The sequence below is a fragment of the Hemitrygon akajei genome, chromosome 22 (assembly GCF_048418815.1).
Source record: "Hemitrygon akajei chromosome 22, sHemAka1.3, whole genome shotgun sequence".
NCBI lineage: Eukaryota > Metazoa > Chordata > Chondrichthyes > Myliobatiformes > Dasyatidae > Hemitrygon > Hemitrygon akajei.
The window spans coordinates 44356564-44380328 of NC_133145.1; the positions used below are offsets into that span (position 1 = coordinate 44356564).

At 39.1% G+C, this 23765-nt stretch overlaps 2 protein-coding genes across 3 annotated transcripts in view; one reads left to right on the forward strand and one right to left on the reverse strand.

Moving 5' to 3' along the window:
* Positions 1-1571: 1571 nt before the first annotated feature.
* Positions 1572-17534, forward strand: LOC140714673 (protein VCF1). Its single transcript, XM_073026124.1, has 3 exons — positions 1572-1699; positions 9513-9624; positions 14818-17534. The coding sequence occupies exons 1-3, from the start codon at positions 1683-1685 to the stop codon at positions 15040-15042; spliced, it is 354 nt and encodes a 117-aa protein (XP_072882225.1). The 5' UTR covers positions 1572-1682; the 3' UTR covers positions 15043-17534.
* tepsin (TEPSIN adaptor related protein complex 4 accessory protein) overlaps positions 16232-23765 on the reverse strand; it is a 39762-nt gene continuing 32228 nt past the window's right edge. For both annotated transcript variants that reach the window (XM_073026123.1, XM_073026121.1), the window contains exon 13: positions 16232-22248. In XM_073026123.1, coding sequence (XP_072882224.1) covers positions 21541-22248 — 708 coding nt within the window. In that variant the 3' untranslated portion in view covers positions 16232-21540. The remainder of the gene's footprint in view (positions 22249-23765) is intronic.

The following is a 23765-nucleotide window of genomic DNA, read 5'->3' on the forward strand; positions in this document are numbered from 1 at the left end:
AATTCCACAGATTAAACATTCACTGTACAAAAAGGATTAAATTAAGTGGAGCAAAAATAGGAAGATCACTAAATACATTTCCCTCTGCCAGATTTAATACTGAAGAGTGTGGCATTATGTTTTATAAGGAAGACTGAAATAAAAGAATGAAAACTTGGGAGCACAGTTCTGAAAGGAAGTAAAAGATGTATTTCAAGGCATAGGTGAATGTTTGATTTAGGGTGGCATGCCAAGTTGACAAAGTGCTTAAAAATGTATTTTGGATCTAGGCAAGAGTACAAGAGCTGGATACAAATGCTTGATTAATAATCAAATATTTTGTTAATTTGGTTTAAGTTGATTCTGGGTGTCTCATATCAGTGGTAATCATAAGATTCTAAAATAGCAGCACACTTGCATAGTGGTTAGCATAATGCTTTACAGCACCAGCAATTGAAAGGTCAAGGTTCAATTCCTGGCACGGTCTGTAAGGAGTGTCTACATTCTCCCCATTACTGAGTTGGTATCTCCCACGTTCTCTGGTTCCTCCCACATTCCAAGAGACATACTGGTTAGGTTTTGTAAGTTGTGGGCATGCTATGTTGCCACCTGGAAGCTTGGTAACACTTGTGCGCCCAGTACATCTTTGTATTGGTCATTAATGCAAATGATGCATCACTATATGTACGTGTGAAAATAAAATTAATATTTAACTTTGAAGGTCAAAATTGACACAAGATAAACAATGGGTAGAAATCAAAGTACATCTTTTATCAAAGTAGGTATTTAAAATAATCCAAAACATAATCCATTCATTTTAGAAATAATTCAAAAGCAAAATACGCTGCCTGGCCCATTATATATTCTCAATAATTTGTGCATCATTCTAGAGCAAATACAGGCTTTCAAATCAAGAAACTGGGTGGAGTCCATAATCAAATGAAAACGTGGCAAATACTTGGCAGATAAGGCAGCCTCTGAGGAGAGATTAATAAAGTTTTGTTTCAATGATCATCGGGTTCCACTTCTTTCAGCAGATACCCCTCCAGCAGTTTTTAAATCTTATATCCAACGTCTGCCCTATTTTTTGTTTTTGAGCTAACGAGGTATTCCTGTATGGTGGGAGGACCCACTTTGCCAGGGCAACTATCGTCCAAAATTTACAAACATCTACTGTTTTCAATTCATTCCACTGGGTGATAGGCATCTCCTCTTTTTTTTTCCAGTCGCGTGGTGGCGCTTGAAAGCTTATTTTCAATTTCACTTTTAACAATCACTGCAATTGTGCACTTTAAATATAAGATGTTCTTTTTTTATTGTTGCAAAGTAGCTGAGTAGTCTGCTTGAGTAACGGCGCCAGCAGCCCATCCAGCTGTTAAAACCTTAGAGGTAACAGCAGTATCTGTGTCGAAGGCGGAGCAGGTCTAGCCAGCCTAAGTGCACATTATTCCCAATCCCGTTTTGTGGAATGACTTTTAGGGAGGGATCCCGAGTAAATGAGTCAGTGAAGAGCAGGACGGAGCACCACACTCTCCTCGCAGGAACGCCGCCCAGCTGAGGGATGCGCGTGCGCAGTGGCGGGACGGCGAACACGTCACTATGAACGCGTCTGAGGCGCGGCCCCGCCTCTCAGACGCGCGCCTCCGCCCCGCCCCCTCAGGCCCGAGGGCAGCGCAGACGCAGCGAGCAGCAGCCGTGGTTAGATGTTATCAGACGGCAGGTGAGTACCGGCTCCGCCGCTCTGCCGCCTCGCCGTGCGGCTGTGGGGCCAGCTGGGCCGTGGGGAAGCGGCAGTGGGCTGTCAGGGGCCGAGCCCGATTCGGGGCATGTCACTCGGCTGAGGGGGTGAAGGAGAAGGGCTGGGGTGGTTGCCCGGGGCCTGCTGTGCCTTGGGAGGCGATCTGGTGGGGCATTGACGGTCAGATGAGCTCGAGATGGAACGGGGGCTCCTCGGATCCGGGGCATCTCCGGTTAGAAAGCGACAGGGGGCTGTGTGCGAGTGGCAGTCGTTGTGTCGAGGCCCAGTAGCGTAGGCGGCAGTGTAGCTTGTGTGGAAATACATGTATTCAGGCGTTTCACTGAAGGAGGATCTGCGCTGGTCTGTTCCAGCGCTCGCCTGCTGGGCCATGTGGGATTTTGGAGTGGGTTGGCCTGGAATAAGGGATCAGAGTCAGTCACCTTTCATGGCACAGTCTGATTGTCCAGGGTTTTGTTTTCCCTTGATATCCCAAATAGGGTGGCAATTCGTAAATTTTGGTTTGATTAACCTGCATGGGTACAGTTGCTTCGACTGTTTGGGTTGGTATAAGTGACTCTTCAGTTGAGCTTTTAAATCGTGTAATTTTTTAAATGAGCAGGTTCACAGCCACATTGCCAAGGATTTCCCCCTGCATTTACAGTATATTATCAGTAGTTCATTGTTTTTTGTTGTTGGCTAGAGTGAATGAATGACTTTATCCAGTGGTTTCCCTTTAAATAAATAAGAGTGATCGAATGTGCAAGTTAGCTGAATTAAAGCCGTGAAGAGGAAAATTCTGTATTAACACTTTTTCAACATTTTCATAGTTCATTGGCAAATCCATGATATCTTGGTGGTATATAATATTCAGTTTGCTTTTTATCTTCTAGGCAATTTGTTACCTTGGTGCTTTGCAGTCTCTCCCATACAGTAAGGGTTGAGTAATTTCCCACTGATGGTAAACTTGAGCAACTGTTAATCTTGGCAATGTGAAATGGTGTATTTGGTATTCTGATGTTTAATCTGGATTAACAGCAGTTTGTACGTACCAAGCTCCTGCATAACCATTTTCTGGAAACCAGTTAAACTGTTAAGGTGCTGTTGAGTAGGGATAAACGTTGGGCACAGCTCCCTTAGTTTTCAAAGTACTCCCATGGGATATTTTGCCACCTTTGAAAAACAAGCGAAGTCTCACTTTGACATCTCATCCAAAAAAGGCATCTCTAAAAGGGTCACTGTCCTTACACAGAACTTGTATGTAACCATGTCTATTTGTGCTCAAGGGACTGCAAAAGCATTTAACACTCAACCTTATGTTCATTTTACCAACTGATCCACAGCTAACTTGAAACACCTCTAAATTTAGCATGTGCGTTGAAATTTATAATGCCAAGATTATCTTTGTTTAACCACCTTAGTTTTTTTGCATTATGCTTGGCATTAGGCTCAGTCAGAGCAAATATATTATCAGTTGGTGAGCTTTTTTTTACATTTTAAATACAAACTTGTCATACCTATCACTAAATAATTTTCCGACAAGATCTGCCTTTATATTGCATAAGTTTGTTATATTATCTCATAAGTATTGAGCATTGATGGCTGAGTAATTCTTCACTAGAAAGCCACTCTCCTCCCCCCCCCCCGGAACTAAGTTACCAAAACACAAATATTTGGTGAATTGGTTTATTATTGTCTCATGTACTGGGATACAGGGACGAGCTTGTCTTGCACACCATTCAAACAGATCAGTTCAATACAATAATGCGTTGAGGTTGTGCAAGTTTAGAAAAGTGCAAAATGGTAATTCTTAGTGACATGAATCTAGATTTAAGAGTAGAATGATGATGAAGGTAATGAATAAGTGTTCTGAGATTACCTCACAGAGGCACTGCTCTCTGACAACTTGCTATTCCTTTTCTTTTGCTTCAAAAAGTTCAAAGTAAATTTATTGTCAAAGTACATATTTGTCACCATATACAGTCCTGAGATTCATTTTCTTGCAGGCATGCTCAATAAATCCAATAACCATAATAGAATCAATGAAAGACTGCACCAACAGGGCAGACAACCAATGTACAAAAAAAGGTTATTAATATTATTAAAGAAATAGGCAATAAAATCGACAACATGAGATGAAGAGTATTTGAAAATAAATCTTTAGGTTGTGGGAACAGTTCAGTGATGAGGCAAGTGAAGTTATCCCCTCTGGTTTAAGAGCCTGGTGGTTGAGGGATAATAACTGTTCCTGAACTTAGTGGTGTGAGTCCTGAGACTCCTGTACCTTCTTCCTGATGGCAACAGTGAGAAGATAGCATGACTTGGGTGGTGGGACTGATGCTGCTTTCCTGTGACAACGCTCTGTGTAGATGTGCTCAGTGGTGAGGAGGGCTTTATCTGTGATCGAGGTCTTGCAGTCCCTTGTTGCTTGTTAAGCAAACAAGTAAAGAGTCATGTTAAAAAGTATAAATTTTCTGTAATGGCTGTACCAATTAAATTGTCATGTCATGGCAGGAAAATGTGTTCTAATGTATTAAGAGTACTAAATCTCTGAATTAGTCCTCTTATTTGGGAGGATAAGTGGGTGGCACAGAGATAATGAACTCATTCTCGGAACTGGCTGCCTTTCAATCTGAAGTGAGAATCAAAAAGCAGTGGATGCTGAAAACCTGAAATAAAAGAAAATGCTGGAACTATTCTTCAGGTCAGTCAGCACATGCAAAGAGGGTGGACTAACATTTCAAGTCTAAGGGCCTTCATATTCTTGAAAGCTTTGCTATACAGTGTAGGCCATTAAGCAGACATTGTACCATGGTACATTTCAGATGATTCCTTAAAAGGCAATTTTGCTATAATGTATAAGTGTTATTGTCTCCGTACATCCAGGATAAAATACATTGGCAGTCAAACCTCCATTGTATAGCTTTAAGGGAACAATCAGCTTCTAAATGACTAGTGATGGGGTCCAATTGATCTGTGGCAGATGTAGAGCACAGTTCAACCTTGATGCTGTACCAGACAGAAAAATGTGGGGCTGTCAGACGCAACTGGAAAGATTACTGATCCAGAGGTTATTGTAGGGTAAATCATTGAATGGAAAATGCACGTTCATTGATACATTCTGAGATGCATTTATGTCTATTGATCTGAGAATTTGTAAACATTGTGTGACCATGCATCACAAGACTTCCCACATTGTCTTCCTTACAGAGCTTTCATATCTTCTGTATTAAGCAACATGTGAATAGACTCTTCAGTTCTTTGATCCTGTTGTCATCCAGTTATATTATGACCTATCTATATTTTTCTCCTAATTCTAGAACTAGTTCCATAACCTTTCATTTATTTGTTTACCATGCAAAACAAGTATAAAACTTCCTTAATGGCTTTTACTAATTAAATTGCTGAGTCATGGGGAGCCTCAACAGTATCTTCATGTAGTGGGCTTTGAGGTGGGGTGTAGAGGACATCATCATTCATCAAAATCAAGTTTATATCACTGGCATTTGCTGTGAAATTTGTTATGCGGCACCACTGCATTGCAATACATAATAAAAACTGAATTACAGTAAATATATATGTTAAATAAGTAGTGGGGAAAGAAGTAGTGAGCAAGTGTTCATGGGTTCAATATCCATTTCGAAATCTGATAGTATAGGGGAAGAAGTTGCTCCTGAATTGTTGAGTGTGTGTCTTCAGGCTCCTGTACCACCTTACTAATGTTAACAATGAGAAGGCATGCCTTGGGTGATGGGAGTCCTTGATGATGGATGGCCTTTTTGAGGCATTTTTTTTCTTGAAGATGTCCTGGAAACTACGGAGGTCCATGATGGAGCCGACTGAGTTCACAATTTTCTGCATCTTGCAGAATTTCATTAATATTTCTCTGAAGAAAAGCTGCCTATCGTCATCCTATGTGATCCAACTGTAGCTTTATCATTGCACTTTTAATCTCATATATGCCTACAATCCTGCTCAAGAGAATGTAATTTTGGGATCTGACAGTAACCAAAGAAGATGGTTAATAAAAACTGTAAAATAAAAATCATCGCCATGACCAAGCTTGTAATTTACCATCCCAATACAGCGATTTTACTTGGATATAGTGGTTTTGCTAGTATCTAATTCCAACACTGAAGACACCTCTTATTAAATTAGTGATATAACAATGTTGAAGTTGGATGTAATAAGAGCATTGCAAAAGTGCTTGCTAAATTAGGATTTGGGCTGCTGTGTTTTGTTAAAATCATTTTCAAAATACAATATCGTCTCAGAAGTTCCATCAACTTATTGCGCTTAGAATGGGCAGAATTGATTAAACTGACTGCATTTGATGAAAACATTAATTGAGAGCATTATTGTTCTAATTACGTACACTTAAATTTTCTGATGTTAGTGCAGATTCAAACTGTGGTTGGAAAAACAGAAGAAAATGGTCATTTTAAATATGTTAGCTAACCAGAGTCAACTTTACATCTTAGATACATGCTGTACTTTCCACATAGCTAAGCAAAATACTCACTTGTTCCACTGAGAAAAATTGCTAAGTCATTAGATCAATTATGGATAAAACATTCTGGGGATGCAAGATAACAGTAGACTGACTTCCATTTTTTGCTACTTAGGAACTTTCTAAAACACTTTACAGAAGAGGTACAGCAGTTGTCTATCCTGTAGACCTAGGGGTCATTGTTTTTTTTTAAAAAAGATGTAACCTATTTAAGATGGATGCAGAGATTAGGTGAATTTTTGAACACTTCAAAGGGTAGTGGAAGTCAAGCCCTTGAATATTTTGAGGGATGGTTAATAGGTTCTTGATTAGCAAGGCATGAAGAGGGGGTGAGAAATCTCAAAGATTAGACAGGTTGAAATGACAAGCAAATGAGCTATAATATAAATTAGATAGCAAAGCAAGATCAAAGTGCAGACTGTCTTAACTCCTAATTTGTATGCTCATAATAGATTGGATCATGTTAAATATGACCCATGCCTCATGTTTATCTTTTCAAGAAGTCTCTTGCATTTATTTTATGTGCCAGCATGATCTTTAGCATTCTGCCAGCTTTGCTGCTGCTGAAGCTGTTTCTCGAGGCAGAGCACTGCAGGGGCAACAGGCTGGAGGTGGTGGAAACACGGGCCCCAGCCATGGATCAAGTTGTCAAAATGCCTTTCCAAATGTCTCAAAAGATTGTCAGCAGTTAAACAGTATAAATGAACATATTAAAACCACAATAAATTTAAAAAGAAAACCACTGATAATGGAAAGTCAGCAATTCCATTCGAGTGAATGTTGCGTTTCAGCTCATCAATTTACTGAACATCCCCGGACAAGGTGGCAAGTCCAGCAACAGGCAGCTGCATCTCGCCTCCATTGCATTCCATATTTTTGTCTGGCGTGCAGAGGAATAAGTGACCATGATGTATGTGTTCATCACAACTTGCTGGGTTTTTTTCCCACAAAACCACTGGCTAGCCGTCAGCAAAATCTGATCTGCTGTACAAAATGTAGCATTGACTTTGCATACATTGAAAGTAATACATTTTGATGGAGGTGTCAGTGGCCACAATACTAGTTAAAAACAATCTCTCCTGCATTTAATAGTGGAGGCTTATAACCACTAGTCAGGTCTTACTTTAACATCTGAAAGCAGCTGTGTAGCATTCTTTCACCTGCTAGGGTGTGAGTTAGAATTATGTGCTCAAACCCCTAGAGAGTGAGAATACTACTGAGTCTAGACATTTGAGTGATTGTGCTGATAAAATCTAACCAGAGCATAGTAAAATGGCTAGAGAAGGGCAACAGAACAAATTCCTTCATATTAATTAGGGCATGTTTCACCAGGAAGTACATTATTAGCTACACTGGATAAGGATTATAGATTTCACAATGAACTCGATGAGATTTCCTAAGAGGTCAATAATTTAATGACCACAGTGTCTGATACTTTTATTTCAAATTGCATAATTAATTGAATAAATTCCCCAATTGCTGTCGAATGTTTCACCAGCAGCAACCATATTGCCATCATTTTTTTAAATTGTGAAGTCTCATTGTAGCATTATAGCTATACAACTATACACTAGTATGTAAGGGAAAAGGAGTAACTAGAGGGAGAAAAGAGCCCCTCAGATACCAAAACAGACATCTTTGTGTGGAACCAAAAGGAGATGGGCAAGTCCTTAATGATTTTCTCCTCTGTTTTTACTGAGGAGAAAGACAAGGACTTTGGAACTAGAGAATGTAAGTGTGGAGGTCTCAGGATAGACTGTCTTACAATAAAGGAGGTGCTAGATGTTGTAAAAAGTATGACGGTAGACAAATCTCCAGGCCCTGACCACGTATTTCCAAAAACACTGGGAGCCGAGAGAAGAAATTGCAGGAGCCCTGGCTTAAATGTTTATTAGCCATGGGTGAGATACTGGTAAACTGGAGGGTGCCTTTATTGAAGAAGATCAGCAAAGTAAGGCCTGGGAACTATAGACTGGTAAATATACCATTTGTGGTAGGTGAATTACCAGAGCGGATTTTGAGGATAAGATATGCGTATATATGGAAAGGCAGATGTTAATTAGGATAGTCAGCATGACTTTATGCATAGATCTTGTGTTACAGACCTGATTGAGTTTTCTTAGTAATGTGACCAAGAAGGTTGATGAGGATAGGATGGTAGATGTGATTTTTATGGACTTTGATGAGGTTCTGGAAGTTTAGATTGCATGGAATCCAGGGAAAGCTGCTAATTGGATACACAGTGAAGATTGAGGCAAACAAGTCTCTCCCTTCCCACCAACCCCCCTCCCCCCATCCTAACCAATTTTATCAGGAATTGAAAGTGTCCTGACCAGCTGCATCACCATTTGATATTGAAATTGCGAGGCATCTGACCCTAGAAAGGATTGCGAGAACTGCTAAGAGGATTACTGGGGCCTCTCTTCCACCCATCCGAGATATTTATCAGGAGTTACATACACAGGGACTTTGGCATTGTCAAAGATCTGTCTCGTCCATGCCGCAATCTCTTTGAAGACTTACCATCAGGCAGAGGTACTTGATCTTCAGATATTTCCAGGTCATCCCTACTTAAAACTTTACAACTTTTTTAAAACGTTTTTTTAACCTCAAAGTTAGTGACCTTTGCCTAAATTGAAGTTCATTTTCAACAATTTTGCCTATTAATTTAATATGTAAATATCTTTTTAATCCTTTCAACTACATAGCTCACAATGCTGTTGTATCTTTGTCATGGATAAACTTTGATTCATGCCCTACAGTGTAGGACCTACACCATTATCAAAATTGTTTGTAAATGTGTTGAATTGTTGCTACTCCAATAATTTTTATTCGCCAAATCTTTGTGGGATTTGTCTAGTAGCCAATTTAGATACTGAAAATGAGTGATACTGAGTGAGATAGGAATGAGATGTGGCTGATGTCCTACGACTTGTTGGTTGAATTCAAAGTAAGATGGGGTGGTGTAGACGGAAGCAATTGTTGCTATGTCGTAACACAATTCCCCTTACTGCTTCTCCAAAATAACCCCAGCAGATACCCGGCACAAGATTGAATGACTAGGATCCGAGGATTGTGGTTTTGTGTGACACTACACTGGATTTTCATGCATAGATAACTTCTATTCAAAGTTCTGGATAATTTGCTATCCTTGGCCCTAAAGTCATTACATGTAGCTTTATAATCTTAGTTGTCTATCATTCAAGTACCTCTGGTTGGAAGATTTTGCTCCTGGTATAACTTCCTTTTTTTTTTCTCTCCACGCAATCTTGTCCTTCCATATTTCAGGAAGCGAAGACGGAGCTGTAAGGATGAGGAAAGCCAGCCTGTCCCACCACCAAAACGTCTCAGCAACAATAATTTGTTGCAGGATCTACCAAGAGACAGCTGGGATTGCGAGGTTAGATATTAACTGCAAAGTTGTTGTATTATGTAACCATAGAACAATGCTTTTCATCAACTGATGTACCAATGACCAGGTTAACATATTCTGGTATGAATTATCACCATTTGGGAAAAGGAAGAGGAGAGCAAAAATATAGAGATCCACAGGATTTCTCACCAGAAATGTGGATTTTACATCCTCTGCAGAGAGTTACTTTCTAAACTTGTCAGTATCTCATTTATTCTTTTACTTTTGTTTTATAAATTAGAGATGGCTTTATTAACCTTCCTCAAAAATATTCTTTGGTATGACACATCTTGTATATCTTGTTTATTTTGACGAAAGTGTAGGTAAAAAGTATTAATTACAATAACAATGAGCTCAGGAGTTGCCTTAGACTAAGGGAAAAAGTGGTGGCATTGGGAGGTGGAATGGATACCTTCACTTAAATTTCTCATACGATAATTGTGAGAAAACAGTGACGTAAGTTCCGAGTGGTGCTGTATATAACTGCCATTGTTTCTGAATTTGAGCTGGTGTTAAGTAAGACTGTGTCATAGTCCCAGCATTCAATCCTCCCTAGTGTGATGCTGTACCTTGCTTCCAAAATGCTTCTCAGTGGAGTGTTACTAAACTACGGGACAAATGGAGAAACTCTTCAATGTATGGTACCTCCAAACTATGGGAAATGACAGCATCCTTTATGGCAAACACAAGGAAATATGCAGAGCTGGAAATTCAAGCAACACACAAAAAATTCTGGTGGAATGCAGCAGGTCAGGCAGCATCTATAGGGAGAAGCGCTATCAACGTTTCGGGCCGAGACCCTTTGTCAGGACTAACTGAAAGGAAAGATAGTAAGAGATTTGAAAGTAGGAGGGGAAAATGCGAAATGATAGGAGAAGACCGGAGGGGGTGTGGTGAAGCTGAGAGCTGGAAAGGTGATTGGCAAAAGGGATACAGAGCTAGAGAAGGGAAAGGATCATGGGACGGGAGGCCTAGGGAGAAAGAAAGGAGGAGGGGAGCACCAGAGGGAGATGGAGAACAGAGTGATGGGCAGAAAGAGAGAAAAAACAGAGAAAAAAGGAGGGGGGGAAGCTAAATATATCAGGGATGGGGTAAGAAGTTCTAATTCCAATTCCAATTCCAACACTCCTTCCGAACGCTCTGCTCTCCGCTCCCTCCGCACCAATCCCAACCTTGCTATAGAACCCGCTAATAAGGGGGTTGCTGTTGAGGTCTAGCATACTGACCTCTACCTGGCTGAGGCACAGTGACAACTCTCTGATACCTCCTCTTATTTACCCCTTGATCATGGCCCCACTAAGGAGCACCAGGCCACTGTCTCCTATACCATCACCAACCTTATCAGCTCTGGGGATCTCCCATCCACTGCCGCCAACCTCATAGTTCCCACACCCCGCACTTCCCGTTTCTACCTCCTACCCAAGATCCACAAACCTGCCTGTCCAGGTAGACCCATTGTCTCAGCTTGCTCCTGCCTCACTGAAGTCATTTCTGCATACCTTGACACTGTTTTATCCCACCTTGTTCAATCCCTTCCCACCTATGTTTGTGACACTTCTCAGGCTTTGAATTTTTTCAATGATTTTAAGTTCCCTGGCCCCCACCGCCTTATTTTCACTATGGACATTCAGTCCCTATATACCTCCATCCCCCACCAGGAAGGTCTCAAAGCTCTCCGCTTCTTTTTGAATTCCAAACCTGGCCAATTCCCCTCTACCACCACTCTCCTCTGTCTAGTGGAATTAGTTCTTACTCCCAATAATTTCTCCTTTGGCTCCTCCCACTTCCTCCAAGCCAAAGGTGTAGCCATGGGCACCCGCATGGGTCCCTGTTATGCCTGCATTTTTGTTGGCTTTGTGGAACAGTCCATGTTCCAAGCCTATACAGGCATCCGTCCCCCTCGTTTCCCTCGCTACATCGACGACTGCATTGGTGCTGCCTCCTGCACGCATGCTGAGCTTGTTGATTTCATTAACTTTGCCTCCAACTTTCACCTTGCCCTCAAATTTACCTGGTCCATTTCTGACACCTCCCTCCCCTTTCTTGATCTTTCTGTCTCCATCTCTGGAGACAGCTTATCTACTGATATCTACTATAAGCCTACAGACTCTCACAGCTACCTGGACTATTCCTCTTCCCACCGTGTCTCTTGCAAAAATGATATCCCCTTCTCGCAATTACTACGTCTTCGCCGCATCTGCTCTCAGGATGAGGCTTTTCATACCAGGACGAAGGAGATGTCTTTTTTAAACGAAGGGGCTTCCCTTCTTCCACGATCAACTCTGCTCTCAAACACATCTCTCCCATTTCCCGCACATCTGCCCTCACCCCATCTGCCCACCACCCCGCTCAGGATAAGGTCCCCCTTGTCCTCACCTACCATCCCACCAGCCTCTGGATCCAACATATAATTCTCCGTAACTTCTGCCACCTCCAACGGGATCCCACTACCAAGCACATCTTTCCCTCCCCCCCCCCCTTCTGCTTTCCGCAGGGATCACTCCCTACGCGACTCCCTTGTCCATTCATCCCCCCCATCCCTTCCCACTGATCTCCCTCCTGGCACTTATTCTTGCAAGCGGAACAAGTGCTACACCTGCCCTTACACTTCCTCCCTCACCACCATTCAGGGCCCCAGACAGTCCTTCCAGGTGAGGCGACACTTCACCTGTGAGTCAGCTGGTGTGGTATACTGCATCCGGTGCTCCCGGTGTGGCCTTTTATATATTGGTGAGACCCGACGCAGACTGGGAGACCGTTCCGCTGAACACCTACACTCAGTCTGCCAGAGAAAGCAGGATCTCCCAGTGGCCATACATTTTAATTCCACGTCCCATTCCCATTCTGATATGTCTATCCATGGCCTCCTCTACTTTCAAAATGAAACCACACTCAGGTTGGAGGAACAACACCTTATATACCGGCTGGGTAGCCTCCAACCTGATGGCATGAACATTGACTTCTCTAACTTCCATTAATGCCCCTCCTCCCCTTCTTAACCCATTCCTGACATATTTAGCTTTTCTCCCCCCTCCTCCTTTTTTCTCTCTCTCTTTCTGCCCATCACTCTGCCTGTTCTCTGTCTCCCTCTGGTGCTCCCCTTCCCCTTTCTTTCTCCCTAGGCCTCCCGTCCCATGATCCTTTCCCTTCTCCAGATCTGTATCCCTTTTGCCAATCACCTTTCCGGCTTTCAGCTTCACCCCATCCCCTCCGGTCTTCTCCTATCATTTCGCATTTTCCTCTCTCCCTCCTACTTTCAAATCTCTTACTATCTTTCCTTTCAGTTAGTCCTGACGAAGGGTCTCGGCCCGAAACGTCGACAGTGCTTCTCCCTATAGATGCTGCCTGGCCTGCTGCGTTCCACCGGCATTTTGTGTGTGTTGCATCCTTTATGGTGCTGACACAGAAATTGAGTCCAGGGGAAGAAGGGTTAGGATTTCTGAGTGTGCAATAATGTACGGTTGCAGGAAAACGTTTATAAACCCTTTGCAATTACCTGTTTTACTACATTAGTTACTCATAAAATGTGGTCTGATCTTCATCTGAGTCATAATAATAGTCAAACACAATCTGCCTAAGCTAACACACAAATAATTGTACTTTACATGTCTTTATTGAACACATTGCTTAGTCATTCACCGTCCAGGCTGGAAAAAGTATGTGAACTATTGTATTTTAAGAATTGGTAGAATCTTCTTTAGCACAAAACATTCCCTGTACCTGCTGATTAGACGTGCACAATGGTGAGGAGGAATTTTAGACCATTCCTCTATACAAAACTTCCAGTTAATCAATATTTCTGGGATACCTTGCATGAACAGCCCTCTTCAGGTCATGCCACAACATCTCAACTGGGTTAAGATCTGGACTCTGACTTGGCCATTCCAAAATATGAATTTTCTTCTTTTTAAACCAATCTGTTGTTGATTTACTCTTGTACTTTGGATCATTTTCTTGTTGCATCATCCATCTTCTATTAAGCTTCAGATAACGGACTGCTACCCTGACATTCTCCTGTAAGGTGTCTTGATACAATTTTTAGTTAGTTGTTCCGTCAACGATTGCGTTGTCTATTTTCCCTGAGGCAGCAAAACAGCCCCAAACTAAAATGCTCCTTTCACCATGCTTCACAGTTGGGTTGAGGTTTTGGTGTTGGTGTGCAGTGCCTATTTTCCTCCAAACATAGCAGTGTGCATTTCTGCCAAAAAGTTCAACTTTTGTCTCATCTGTGTGCAGAACATTGTCACAGAAGTTTTACCAGACATCTCCTTTAGTACAAGCTACCCTACACTGATTTTCCTAATTTGTTTAACACATTGCTTGTTCCAGTGTCATTTCACTTATTAGGATTCATTTAGTTAAACATTTAACTGGTGAGATTAATATTTTTTGATTCTGATAATTGCTTATCCAACTTGGAATGAGTATTTAATTTCTTAATGTTGAACCATTTCTTGGGCCTGAATATATGCACTGTACTGTGAAGTTTGTATTTATGCAGCAATATGAAATGTTACAAATGTTGACTGATTGCATTTCTTTGAGTGAACGTACATGCAACTGTTTTAAAAAATACGAAAGCTCGATGCAGATGCTAAACAGAAGGAAAAGTCATTTCTATTTATTAACAATAGACATAGCTTAGAGTTGTTACAACACAGAAGGTGATTCAGCCCCGACTGCTGCCTCTTCATAGACCAGAACTCAGTACCATACCCTTTGTCCTCCTCCTGGAAAATGACTTTTAATCATGATTCTCTGCTTTATGTTTCTTTTCCAGGTCATTGCTGACTCTTCAATTTAGCCAGCATTTTTGTGTGTAAATTTAGTAAAAAAATTAAGAAAATCTGAGTAAACAGCATCCAAAAGATATGTTTTGTTTTTCAAAGACCAAGCTAATTATTCTTTAAAGTCACACATCTTCAAGAATCTACTCATTTCTTTTCTGATTATTGTTTCTACAAACTTCCCCACAATTAAACTTACCAACCTGTAGTTACTAGGTTTGTCTTTAACAGCACAATTTGAATAAAGTGTTACATTTGTATTCAGTTGTTTTGATAAGCAGAGATATGAATGAGCAAATCTAAAAAAAAGTTAAAAGTTCCTTTGTGTATGCTATACCTTACAGTTGTAGCTTTTGTTCTTACCAGTTAACTCAGTCTCTTTCTCTCTCTGCAGTCCTCAAGCAGTGATAGCAGCAGTATTGTCAGCAGTCCTGACAGACTGAATGGACACTTACCGGCTGAAGCCAATTTAAACTGGACCAAGCCAGGCAACAGCTCAACTATGCTTCAATTTTCTGATTCCATTGAACAGTCTGCACAAGGTCCATACTTGCAAATCAATCAGATCCTGAAAGAGGCACACTTCTATAGCTTGCATCAGCGTGGACATCAAACGTGACCAGACTGAGACTGTGTGCCTTCAATGAAGGACGGGGACTGTAAATGTAATTTTTTTTGCAGTGGATGTTTGTATTTAGATGATTGAAATTGCACAATCTTTTTCCTTTTTGCTCCATTTGGTTTAAAATAATATCATCTCTTCACTCTTCAAATGCCCTTGGACATAGATAATATCAAAATTGTGGGGACTATAACAGCACAACTGTAGCCTTGATTGCTTCATTTACCCTGTGTGGCACAAATCTGACTCAGTAAATCTATTCTCTGAAGAATTAGCCAACAATTGAGCAAAGTCTTCCCAATAATATTGCAAGAATTTGTAGTTGTTTTATAATGAGAAATAATGTGATGGTGTTTATATTTCATACACAGTAAGTTCAACTTGGTCAAAGAAATGGTTTTGTATTTCCATTGTATTTAAAAAAAATGAATCTGCTTTACAGCCAAATTGAAGGTGTTAAAAACGAATGTATAATGCACTAGGATTGCAAATTATTTTACAAACAGATCTTTGAGAGCCCATAAAGTGCATATAGTACATTTTTTAGTTTCCTGTTTAAGCTTGTACATGTGATTTGATGTGGAATCCTATATAACAAAAAAAATCAAAATGGGTTCTTTTAATCCATGGCTATATTATTCTTTTATTGAGATTCTATTTGGAAAACACCCTAAACTGCATTAAAGCAGAACAAGTACCCTTAAAGTCTTTAAATTTGGTTACAGTTATAAGCCATTCCCAGAGAAGTATTTTTTAGCTTTAACATGCAAATGAAATTGATGGCTGTGAGAAAATTGAGAAATTAGTCCACTGGTCTAGAGGTTTGATTCCCTAGTTTTTGTTACTATTTGATCTTGATTGTAAAGAGTCGAAGGCTTTTTTTTTTACTGGTTATCCATAGCAGATGTGTTCACGCAGCAAAGTGGTCAAAAACTGCTGACGGTTGGCTGGTATAAGAGAGGCAACCTATTGAGAGTCACAACTTGAGGGCAAGAGGAAAATAAAATTAAATAGTTATCTTAAGTTATTTAACTGTTGTTTGGATAAAAGCATTTCAGAAGTATTAGTCAATGACACACTTAATGACATTCCTGTTTTTATATGAAAGCCTCAGGGTGTACCAGCCTGAATCTTAATTTAGAATGGAACTGCAAATTTGATTTTTGTCAGGGATTTTTTTTTTAAATTTGTTGTAGATCTGAAATTTCATTTGTAAGACTAAAATTACCAAATTTATCCTTAGAAGAAAACTGCAAAATTATTGTAACCATTTTTGCTCAATAAAATTTAATAAGATCATTTGAAATACAATCAAGAATACAGTGATGTGGAAGTCCAGAGTACGTGAATGTTAGTTTTGACACTAACTTGCCGCTGTATTGAAGATCAGGTTCAGCCTGGAACAGTTCAGAATATTATAACATTAAGATTCTGGATAGCTTGCTCTTTAAAATGTTTTAAATAACTTTTACCTGTCAGTAAATTCATCAGTTTGTTCTTCAGTGTTCATGGGCTCTACAGTTTAATTGCACTCATTTTTCAATAAATCACTGATCAATTTGAATTGGGAACAAGTGACTACATTTTAAAGTGAGAACATTTTAAATGAGTACATATGTTGATGTTAAGTAAGAAATTGGTCTTCTGGATGATGAAAAAAATACTATATTGATACTAGCTTTAGTTAGAATTTCTTCTCATGGCAGAACTTGGATTATCACAGTTGACTTTATCATCTGGAAAAGTACTACAACAGGCATCTCACTGAGATCTACAATCACAGCGAATAATTTGAAGGATGAAATACATCCTTTCTGAAGGATTTATTTGCACTTTGCCAAGGATAAAATGCAAATAATAATTTGAAGTATGTCGGTTTGGTTTCTGCTTGCTCTACAATCTACAATACTCTACAATCATTTCACTGTGCGTTGAGGTGATGCACATTAGGGAGGCAGCAAGTAAAAAGATAATATGGACAAGGTTTTAGAATGAAGAGCCAGTACATTTTTTCCAAAATGTTATAATTTTTTTCATAAAGCAGTATGTACAAAGTGATGTTACATTGCTAGTTAGGTCATCAATAAATCTCATTAGAGCAATATGTGGAGAGCCACAATGGAAAGGAAACAGAACACTGTACCTCAAATGTGGTGTTTGCAACTTTTGACATCAGTTCCTGGCAAATAAGAAAGTACTGATCTAACTTGGCTTGCATTCAGTAACCATTTTAGGACTTAATTTTAACCAGTAAGTGTAATTTGACGGTCTTTGTTTACCCTCATACATGCAACATACAAGTAAGTGGATTTGCACAGATTAGAGTTGTTTTAAATTTTAAAATAGTTATTTTGGACATTTAAGCTGTAACAAAAATCATGGCTATTCAAGATCTCGTATTGGCAAAGCCTATTGTAGAAACTTCATTTTTTAAGAGAAGTCCATTTCTTGCTTTCAACAATTTTGAAATAAAATTTATTTTACTTAAATTTTTGATGCCTTGGTCTTTGATTTCAGAGTTATTGAAAGCACTGCCAGTTTCTTGATATTGGCCCTTCTTTAATATGTTTACCTTTGAAATTGCCTTTGTTCAATACATTGTGGAAAGTTAGTTCAGCTGATAACAAATTGTGATGGTTGCTTTATTTTAGTCTAATAGCTCATTTGATTCTTCTTATTTTAAGTGGTCTTATGGTAGTATTTGCATTTGATCTGAAATACATTCAGATTTGGGACATTGAGAAAGGTGAAGAATTTTAGCTATATTGATCTTTAATGTGTTATCACTGAGAAATGGCTAATTAATTCATGTCATGAACTAAAGGTGTGGTTCGGGCTCAAAGGAAGAAAGTAAACCAAAATTGGTTAATGTTGTGATGCCTTATGCTCTCTCATAGTTGGCCAAAGAACCAAGTAATGGATTTGATAGCTGAGATGTCTGATAAGATCGAATTCCAGGTATAAGTTGGGCATGAATATTATATAAATGTTACTGAAGACATTTTGGAAATTAATTTGTGTTGTAATTTAAGTATTCTCACCTATAAACTTGGATATACATCTCTGTGAATATAGATTTTAGAACAGTGCTTTTCGCTTAGCTATTGTATTCTATGGTTGTAAGGAAAGAAGGTGATACTGTTCACCTAAAAAGATCTTCTGTTTATACATTGTTTCTTGTGTCCACATTAGTGGTTCCATGGTATTTACATTTGGAAGAATAGTCACAAACTGAGGATCTACAATACCCCACAAAAAATGTAGCAATACCAAACTATCTGAGTGATGTTGCGGGAATAAAATAATGGATAGAACAGCAGGGACAGACATCCACACACTTAGCGGCACCATCATCAGGTCTATAGTGTATATATTAGAAAACAGATAGATTTAAATGTCTCGAGCAAAATCAGTTACATCTACTTCTGCAGCCACTCCCTCAGTACTATAGAGTCAATGGTCAACTTGGCTTTTTGTACTTGCATTTTGTGAAGTACCACTTTAACTCAACCTCACTTTGTTGAGCATGAGTATGTGTTAATAAATGAGCCACAGCTGACCTACAAGACAGATATTGCAACAGCATGGAGGCAATATAGACCACCGATTTAGAAATTTTGCTGATGCTGTAAGAGGTGCTCTGGTGCTGTTGGATTTAAGGTGTATTCTTAGATCATAGATTTCTCCACAATTTTTATAAGATTAAAATAACTCATTCTTCCCCATGAGCTGTTCAAATAACATGCTGCAGTGAAAAGTGAGACAAAATCTTCATGCTATTAGCATTCTTTCTATTCTTAAGGAAAAGCAGAACAAAATGATCCCAATGTAGATATGTACAGTGGATTCTGGTTAACTGGGACACAACAGGTCCAGTACATTTTGACCCAATTAAGCAGCTTCCCTAATTAGCCCAAGTTTCATGGAAATAGTTAAAAATGTATTTTTAAAAAAAGACAAACTACTGTTTAGTTGAGTAACAAATCAAGTATAGAACAAATTAAAGCACTAACAATACTTCCACAGTACTATAAAATTGTAGTTCCTGATAGTTATCATTGAAGGAATTTATCCAGTGTTCTTTGGATTGACTGTAGATGAACAAAATCAGCACAGACACAATTTTCATCTTACAAAAATTGTGGAGAAATCAATGATCTAGATAATAGATTGTCCTAATACTAATCTTTTGATGATTGCATCCTCCAAACCTTCATTTTTGATTTGAACATTTAAGATTATTTGCGATACTTCAGATTCTTTATGGTTCCTAACTTGAAGTGAAATCATTTCATTTTCATTCCTGGCCATGTCTAGCATCTCCAAGCCTGAACGCTTGAAACTGCAGAGAGCAAAACAATTCAAACTGGCTTGCTGCTTATTTTACATCAACTATGTGATAAAAAAATCGCTGATTTTTGATCACACACAACTGATGTTATTTAAAAACTCTCACAAAATGCTGCAAGTACTTAGTAGATCAGGTGGCATCTATGGAATTGAATAGATGGTCAACATTTCCAGCTGAAACCCTGCTTCAGGACCTGAAATGTCAACCACCTATGATTAATTCCTGACCTGCTGAATACCTCCAGCATTTTGTGTGTGTTGCTTTGGATTTCAAGCATCTGCAGACTTTCTCATGTTTACGATTTGCTATTTAAAAACTCTTCATTCTAAGCATGGTGCAGTGTTTAATGGCCACAAGTGCACACGACTCATACTAGTTAGAAACTTTTCCAACAGTCTCCTATCCCAATTAAGTGAGTGTCCCAAATAAATGAAGAGAACCCTGCCTATTTTTCCGATTTTTTTTTTGTTCTTTAAGAGTTGGCCCAATTAACTAGAATCTACTATATTTTAAAATCCTAAGCAGATTGCCTTAAAAATGAAATGCAAAAAAATACTAAAGAGAAATGTTTGGAAGGAACCAACAGAGGAGTTGGTAGAGGCAGGTAACAGTTCCATTAGCAATAAATGATAACTTTATCATGTAGGTCCTAGATGTTCTTAAGTTGAATCACACATGATGGCAAATTAGTACCATCACTTTAGATAATTCATTGGCAGAGTCTCTAAGTGCTTTCTTCAAACTTAAATGAAGCACTCTCAGGAAGACTGGGCCACATGACTGGAGTCCCAAGAACTTGATAGATCATGTGGGAACTTCCAAGGTTTACAGTCATTTAAATGGCTGAACATGGCTTGTCTCAATTGAAAGTGCTGGCAAAATCCACAGGTCTTGGGCTATAAAGGCAGTTGCTCTAGTTTTTGAGCCACATTATTTTTGATTCCCAAGGCTGATGTTTCCCCACTCCAGTAAGAAAAACTATATCATTCAGGAATCTCTGCATAATAACATGTCCTTTTACCAAATGGATAATGGCAGAAACATTGTCTGTACAAAACTGGTAGTGATCAGTATAGGTAATTGATACATGCAGAAAAAAATGGGGAAGGAATAGCAAAACAAATCAATCTGATAAATTAGAATGTTTTAAAAAAAATATTTGTATTGTTTAAGAACCTGTCTTCAAACATCTTCCTCATTCTTAATTCCAATGTATCCTTGGATTACACTGCGCATGAAAATTAACAGATTTGATACACATGACGAAATTAAATGTGTACTTGTTGCTATTTATCACCAATAAACAACACTGTATCAGCTTATGAAACACACTGGTGTGTTAGTGTCAAATAAAATGTCAGAATGAACTCAGCAAATTTAAGAACAGATGAAATCTAAAAATTATTTTTCAGGATGTAGTTCTTTAAGATGTTTATAGTTTTATTTTTGATTGTGACATATCTAGTGTAATCTACAGCTGCCATAAAGCAGGAAGTAGGCTACCACAACTTGCAATACATCAAAACACACATATTTCAGCTGCACTTCCAATACAATGAATCCATCCCTTCTCAAACTGAATAGGCAGACAGCTGTCAGAAACCAACTTCAAAATTGCAAACCATTTCATTTCATACTTGATCATAACAGTTGGCAGCCCAACTAGATAAAAGAAATCTGCTCTTGTGCTTTTTATTTATCATGATCTTTTGGAGCATGCTTTTATTGTGATATGAAACTACATAAATAATAAATACTTTTCAGTTTCATTGATATAAAGAGTTCAAGTATGCTGCAAAAGAATGTATGACATGCAATTAAATGTTTTCACAAACAATGTTAAACTGCCACATTCAATAGTCACACTTAAATGTTCCATTGTAGTATTTTGAAGGCACAAAATTAATCACTTGGCTTCAAATCGGCCTCAATTTGAGCAACAAATGTCCTCAAATTTTCTGCTTGATGGTGTTCATAGCTCTGTGTCACCCAAGTGTACAAATACTGCATTCTGAAACCAAGGCTTTGACAAACAGGTAAGGCAAAGTTCTGTGTGTCCGAGCAGGAACAAAAGTTAAAGTACCTTGTGAGGGAAAGTGCAATATTAGTTTAACCTTAATTTACAGCCAAATTGACACAAGAACTCATCCACTGCATGAAGGTGTATTAAGAAATGAGAATGCAGATGGTTGGTTAGATTCAGAGTCAGTCTGACCAAGATTACTGTGCAGAAGATTCACTTCTGTTTTACTGCACATTTTGTTCTGTTCTGTTACACTCTGCATTTCACTTGAAAATCTTTGGTTGACACAGGCCTCCAGACATGGACGAGATGCTTCATATCCCACGAGAACCATATCAGTAAACAGAGAGGGTCTATTGTCTGTCGTGTCCTCAGAGCGTGTGCTCTGGCTCTCAGTTAGTATGGTTTGCTGCTCATTATGGAAATTATGCTTGCCTGTTGGTGGCAGCGTACTTAGGTTTACAGGTGGGTTTCTATTATCAGCACCCACTATAAAGGATGTATTTTGAGTCACGTTTGTATTTTGAGCTTTGCATTCTGATGGTGGAAATAATGAGTCTTTGTTTTCCTGCGTCTCTGCTTCTTGTGAAGATGAAGGTAAGCACAATAATGATACCGGTGTTTTCTCTGATGGGAAAATCTTTTCCGAGTCAATATGAAACTGGAGTGGCGGAACCATCATCTTCTCTTTCATCCCTGAGGTGAGTCCCATTAAAGGGGTTACAGTTACACGACAGTGTTTGCCACTGGAAACAGCCTGAGAGATTTCTGATGATGAAACCTGTGTTATTGATTTATTTCCATTCAAAGCCTGAAACTGCCTCAGTATCTTGAAAAGAAATGAAAAAAATGTTAATGGATCTGAATCTTTTGATGGCTGTGACCTGTTGTCTTCAGTGTGCAATGTAACTCTGAATCGTCTGAAGATTAGAGGTCTTAATTCCTGTAAATAATGCACACATTAATAATATCAGAACATTTTCTGCCCGCTTCCAACCGAATTTCCTTCTTTAATTAACTTTTTTTTTGCTGTAAAAGTTTCTATGGCAATGCTTTCTCAAATTATCAACATTTGTAGTTGATTGTACACTCTTTGGATTAGTATTATGATGGCTACGGTAGAATTTGTGCCCAGTCCTGACCTCATAGGAAGTGCAGAGTAGGCAGCATGGTAACTCAGAAGCTAGAGCAAGCAAAACTTTGGTCCAATCTGTCCCATGCTCATATCGCTCTGGGTCTCAGAACCATTGTGGACATAGTTTGCCTGGGCTCTCTCAACAATGTTCCTATCAATTAATCCAGAAGTACCCTTCAGCAAGTTGGATCACATTGACAATGAACTGGCTGTTACAAAAATACAAAACCACCATTAACTAACATCTTTGTTAAACAGTTTCCATGGAATATTCTGGCAACCTTCCAGTGGTTATGCTGGATATCAGTGGAACCACAGGAGAGTATTGTAGCTTTCCAACCAAGTGACTATCTCAGTTAAACCCAAACAACCAAAAGTGTGACTAGTAGAAGTCCCTGGATTATGCTCTGGAGCAAGAATCATATCCAAAACATGCTGATACCAACTCCAGAAGCTGTTCTAGTTTATGGGATCACATATTTTATATTGTAACTTCATCAGACAGGAAAAGGAATTGTGAAATGCTCTTCCACAACCAACCAAATTATCCTCATGGTGCCTTCCTCACTTTTCTATCCACTGCCTGTATGCTCTCTGACCATTCTCCTTTGACCTTTCTCATTAATAATGTGTTTGCACCCACAGAACTACTGCTCACTACATGTTTTTGTTTTTCACACCATTCTTTGTAAACTCTAGAGACTGTCGTGCGTAAGATTCCCAGGAGATCAGCAATTTCTGAGATACCCATCTGGCACCAACAATCATTCTGTGGTCAACATCGCTTGGATCACATTTCTTCCCCATTCTGATATTTGGTCTGAACAATAACCAAACTTCTTGACCATGTCTGCATGCATTTATGCATTGAGTTGCTGCCACATGATTCGCTGATTAGATAATTGCATTAACAAGATGTACAGGTGTATCTAATAATGTGGCCACTGAATATATGTCCAGAAAGAATTTTTAAGTTTTTTCTGTGTTCTACTGAAAACTCTTCTGTGCAGTAACAAGAATCCTTACCCTTGGTAGTACTTCATTTGAAAAGGGGAAATTCTGCATGCACACTTCAATCACCGTCAAGGAAGAACATATATTAAGTGTATACAGGTTGGCCACCTCAAATCAAGCAATCAGTAATTTGGTTCCATTGCTGGTTCATACATGATTTTTGCTGGCCTAATTTCAAATTTCCCCCGTCGCCACTG

Excerpts from the sequence above, each read along its gene's own strand:
- LOC140714673 (XM_073026124.1), top strand. Across the intron at positions 9,625-14,817 it reads GAGACAGCTGGGATTGCGAG|TCCTCAAGCAGTGATAGCAG; the intron begins GTTAGATATTAA and ends CTCTCTCTGCAG.